We start from the raw sequence: 5,352 nt of genomic DNA, 5'->3' as shown, positions 1-5,352 counted from the left end.
CGCTAGTGTACAATAAAAGATTGATTGTTACGATTCCTGTTACATACGACAATAGCAACATTTGAGCAGTTCTTTTTGACCGCTAATGTATAACGAGCAAAAAACAAAGTTTTGGAAGCCACTTCAGTTCTTGCTTGGCGACTGGCTGGCGAAAGAGCCGGCAAGAATGCTGCAGCGCATTGTATAAATAAATAAACTAATATTTTTCTAGTACGGACCTCAAATTCGGTTTTAATAAGTGGTATGTATAATTATTAGTCATTTTGAGAAACAGTGCAAAGAACTGACGTCAAAATCAGCCGTCATTTATGGACCTAGTGCAACTTTGTAACAACCACCATTCCCGATCTTCTGCTTCCGATAAAAACCGCCCAGAAATCCACCCAGAATCTTAATTTCTTTTGAAGGAACTCTCACTATAACAGCACCCTCTCCACCTTTGAAAATAAAGATTCGTATTTAAATATAAGGAACTTCAACCGCGGGTTTTCAGAACTCTGAGAAAATGATAATGCGATGATAATGAAGACCAGAACAATTTGTGTTTATTGTGTGACCACGCAATAAAGCCTCTTACAGACGAGCAAGTTTTCTATGACAAGTTTTTATATGACAAGTTTTAATTGGCAATTGTACGTGTGTATGTACAACAAATTTTCTATGACAAGTTTTTGTGAGACAAGTTTTATTTGTTCGTGTTAACGTGCCAACAATGACAATTTAGTTTGCAGCCAGCGATGTAATCGTACAGCGGACAACGTGAACGCGCCAATGCAAATTACTATAGTCCGCTGGCCAACTGCATAAAAGTGCTCACATTATGTGACAAGTTTTCTTTGTTGAATGATACAGACGAGCAAAATTTGTACTTTGACAATTTTTTCGATGACAAGTACACTTTTTCAAAATCAAGTATACTTAATTTTGAACAAGTGTACTTGTCATAGAAAAAATTGTCAAAGTTGGGCGTACATACGAAGAATTAAAACTTGTAACATCATAGGTAGCCGAGAATTGATATTTTATACAACAATATTATAATAATATCAATATTGATATATCAATATATAATACAGTAATTAATACAGACAGTAGAAGCTGACCGCGCGCGTAAGCAATGTAGTCGAAGACTGAGTAGAAACAGATATCTGGGCTACCTATGGTAACATCCAAACTTGTCACAGAAAACTTGCTCGTCTGTAAGAGGCTTAAGAGGCTTTAACATGGATGATTACTCGCTTGGAGACGGTTCTAAATGCCCGCTAGTATAGCTGGGTAATAAACTAAAACAAACCTTGCATGCTTGATGCAAACGGATATCCGTGACAACTTTCTCCCCGTACTTTTTTCAATTTTGGACAACCGGAGTCTCTTCTGTTCTGTGCTATTTCGTTCGGATCTGTGATGCGGGTTAACATTGTAGGTCTTCCCATTGAGATGGCGTTTCGCATATTATTGCAGACGTTTGGGATACGAGAACAGGGAAAGGTGATGGTCGGACACCATAGAGATTCTTTAAGAAATAAGAAATAACTTCAGTAAAGTTGTTGTGAAAGTTGTTGTGTTTCATCCCGTAAGTTTTTCACAGGAAATATTCGTATATGTAATAGTTAGCGATTAGGTTAGTTTTAATTTAAGCCGATTTTGAGACAAAAGTCAATGGTCACGTGAGGGGTAGTGTCGCAGCTCCTCGCAAGAATGATTTTCATTGGCTGAACTTTACAATACATTTCTGTTTCAACCAATAGCATAGCTTCGTTCTTTAGACAGCATAGAAAAGCATTATCCAATTGGACGAAAGCTTCCGAGAGCTGCGACATACATGAGTACGTATCGTATTTAGCTATATTTGCGTCATTTATAAGAAAGTTTGTTTGGCGGAAAATTATTGAAAAGATTGATTAATTACGTTACTTCGTGGCAAGAATCACATTTATAATTATTAGTCATTTTGAGAAACATCAGTGCAAAGAATTGACGTCAAAATTAGCCGTCATTTATGGACCTAGTGCAACTCTGTAACAGTCACGATTCCCGATCTGCTGCTTCACATAAAAATCGTCCAGTAATTCACCCAGAATCTCGTTTTCTCTTGAAGGAACTCTCACTATAACAGCACCCTCTCCACCTTTGAAAATAAAGATTCGTATTTAAATATAAGGAACTTCAACCGCGGGTTTTCAACTCTGAGAAAATGATAATGCGATGATAATGAAGACCAGAACAATTTGTGTTTATTGCGTGACCATTCAGTAAAGCCTCTTACAGATGAGCAAGTTTTCTATGACAAGTTTTTCTATGACAAGTTTTTCTATGACAAGTTTTTATATGACAAGTTTTTATATGACAAGTTTCTATATGACAAGTTTCTATATGACAAGTTTCTATATGACAAGTTTCTATATGACAAGTTTCTATATGACAAGTTTTTCTATGACAAGTTTTTCTATGACAAGTTTTTATATGATAAGTTTTTATATGACAAGTTTTTATATGACAAGTTTCTATATGACAAGTTTTTATATGACAAGTTTCTATATGACAAGTTTCTATATGACAAGTTTTAATTGGCAATTGTACGTGTGTATGTACAACAAATTTTCTATGACAAGTTTTTGTGAGACAAGTTTTATTTGTTCGTGTTAACGTGCCAACAATGACAATTTAGTTTGCAGCCAGCGATGTAATCGTACAGCGGACAACGTGAACGCGCCAATGCAAATTACTATAGTCCGCTGGCCAACTGTATACAAGTGCTCACATTATGTGACAAGTTTTGGTAACATACTATGTTACTATGGTAACATAAAAACGTGTCACAGACAACTTGCTCGTCTGTAAGAGGCTTTAACATGGATGATTACTCGACTTGGAGACGGTTCTAAATGCCCGCTAGTATAGCTGGGTAATAAACTAAGACAAACCTTGCATGCTTGATGCAAACGGATATCCGTGACAACTTTCTCCCGGTACTGTTTCCAAATTTGTCGGACAACTGGAGTCTCTTCTGTTCTTTGCTATTCTGTTCGGATCTGTGATGCGGGTTAACAATGTAGGTCTTCCCATTGAGATGGCGTTTCGCATATTATTGCAGACGTTTGGGATACGAGAACAGGGAAATATGATAGTGGGACACCGTGCAGATTCTTTAAGAAATAAGAAATAACTTCAGTAAAGTTGTTGTGAAAGTTGTTGTGTTTCATCCCGTAAGTTTTTCACAGGCAATATTCGTATATGTAATAGTTAGCGATTAGGTTAGTTTTAATTTAAGCCGATTTTGAGACAAAAGTCAGTGGTCACGTGAGGGGTAGTGTCGCAGCTCCTCGCAAGAATGATTTTCATTGGCTGAACTTTACAATACATTTCTGTTTCAACCAATAGCATAGCTTCGTTCTTTAGAAAGCATAGAAAAGCATTATCCAATTGGACGAAAGCTTCCGAGAGCTGCGACATACATGAGTACGTATCGTATTTAGCTATATTTGTGTCATTTATAAGAAAGTTTGTTTGGCGGAAAATTATTGAAAAGATTGATTAATTACGTTACTTCGTGGCAAGAATCACATTTATAGTTAGTCATTTTGAGAAATAGTCAGAATTAGCCGTCATTTATGGACCTAGTGCAACTCTGTAACAGTCACCATTCCCGATCTTCTGCGTCCGATAAAAAGCGGCCAGTAATCCACCCTGACAGCTGTTTTCTATTGAAGGAACATTCATGATCTCAGCACCCGCTCCACCTTTGAAAATAAAGATTCGTATTTAAATATAAGGAACTTGAATCCCGGATTTTCAGAAACTGAGACTTAAGCCATATACGTCGTATTTTGAGACAATATATGATTGATTTGTACAAAATATATAGATTCATAGGCAATCATAGCATCAGAATGTCGACGTTAGCATTTAGGCAGTTCTTCTCAAAGACAGGTCATAACATGGACGATAACTCGACTTTGATACGGTTTTAAATGCCCGCTAGTATAGCTGGGTAATAAACTGTTACTAACCTTGCCTGCTTGATGCAAACGGATATTCGTCACAATTTTGTCCCGGTACTTTTGGCAATCTTGGACAACCGGAGTTTCTTCTGTTCTGTTCCATTTTCGTCCGGTCTGTGATGCGGTTTAACGTTGTAGGTCTTCCCTTTGAAATGGCGTTTTGCATATTTTTGCAGACGTTTGGGATAAGAGAACAGGGAAATGTGATACGGGGACATGCTTTAAGAAATAAGAAATAACTTAAAGTTGTTGTGAAACTTATTGTGTTTCATCCCGTTCAACGAGTCTATAAACAAATATCAAAACTAAAATTTTCATCTTGTGTGTCCGAGTCTGCTCCCAAAATCTCGTACACATCTGCTCAGTACTTCAACTCGGTGATAAGATAAAGTTGAAGTAATTTCGTTCATGTTTCACTGCAAGAGAATACTCATGCACACAGAAATACTAAAGGTATATCCACGCATACAGTAAAATGAAACAAAAATTGCATAGTAGTCAATACACACCATCAGACTTCGCCATTAAAGTCGAAATGAAAGCAACCAAACCAATGAATAATAGGATGGACTTCATTTTTAAACTTTCAGATTCTACAAAATAAAATAATTCGCATTTATACCATACTGTATTAAACCATAACTGCATGAAAGCACATTATATATAGCGAGGCGAAAGCCAGTTCTAAGAATATCATTGACTATTTGCTACAGTCTATATCATCTTGTTTGCCAACCTACTAACTCAGCCTTCAGATATCTTACTTTTTAACTTCAAGACTTCCTTTTGTTTTCACTCCTACGAAAACGACGTGGTTATAGATCCAAGCTGCTGACTCAACAAGAAGTTAACCGCGTAGTTTAGCCTACTCGAAACGTACCTTTCAAATGTCCACCGAAGCAGTTTTCATTTACTTAGAAGTACCGCCCCAAAGCCGGAAATCAAGAAAGTGGAGATATTGACATTATTTGTTGTCTCGCTAAAACCCAGGGTTTGGTAAAATACATGTCCTAATAAGGTCTGGATGACTTGACAAATGTTTGGTCAACCATTGACTCACCACGCGACTGTCAACAGTAAAAATAGGCAACAAAAATACCTAAAACATCAGCGGAAAAAAGAGAACAAACGACAGGTGGATCCAGCACAAATTTGCATTACAAAACAAAGTGATTTTAATATATTTTAGCAGTTTTCTTGTGTCATGCAAATTAATTAGTGCTGGATAAGACGCTCACGCAAATAAGACGTTTGTTAAAGAAATGTCGTATTACGTTTCTGACAATATTTATTTTGTGACAGCACAAAAGAAACGTCTACAACACCAGTAGGTATAGACCACACGATATGA

At 36.8% G+C, this 5,352-nt stretch overlaps 1 protein-coding gene across 5 annotated transcripts; it reads right to left on the bottom strand.

Annotated features, from left to right (window-relative positions):
* Positions 1–216: 216 nt before the first annotated feature.
* Positions 217–5,119, bottom strand: LOC114528866. Of its 5 annotated transcripts, XM_028550587.1 has the most exons (9): positions 4,882–5,119; positions 4,766–4,799; positions 4,511–4,594; positions 4,011–4,220; positions 3,618–3,740; positions 2,925–3,146; positions 2,006–2,128; positions 1,295–1,513; positions 217–437 (listed from the first exon to the last, which is right to left on the bottom strand). In XM_028550587.1, the coding sequence occupies exons 3-9, from the start codon at positions 4,575–4,577 to the stop codon at positions 307–309; spliced, it is 1,095 nt and encodes a 364-aa protein (XP_028406388.1). In that variant the 5' UTR covers positions 4,578–4,594; positions 4,766–4,799; positions 4,882–5,119; the 3' UTR covers positions 217–306. The 5 variants fall into 5 exon arrangements, with proteins under 5 accessions (XP_028406388.1, XP_028406387.1, XP_028406390.1 ...); XM_028550586.1 differs by having other exon boundaries at positions 4,766–5,119; XM_028550589.1 differs by having other exon boundaries at positions 2,075–2,128; positions 4,766–5,119.
* Positions 5,120–5,352: the final 233 nt, after the last annotated feature.

Source organism: Dendronephthya gigantea, unplaced genomic scaffold (genome assembly GCF_004324835.1).
Source record: "Dendronephthya gigantea isolate DGI-Jeju-01 unplaced genomic scaffold, DenGig_1.0 000051F, whole genome shotgun sequence".
In the NCBI taxonomy this organism is placed as follows: domain Eukaryota; kingdom Metazoa; phylum Cnidaria; class Anthozoa; order Malacalcyonacea; family Nephtheidae; genus Dendronephthya; species Dendronephthya gigantea.
Note: the sequence above shows the minus strand (reverse complement) of the source record. Positions and strands in the feature narration are given on the sequence as shown.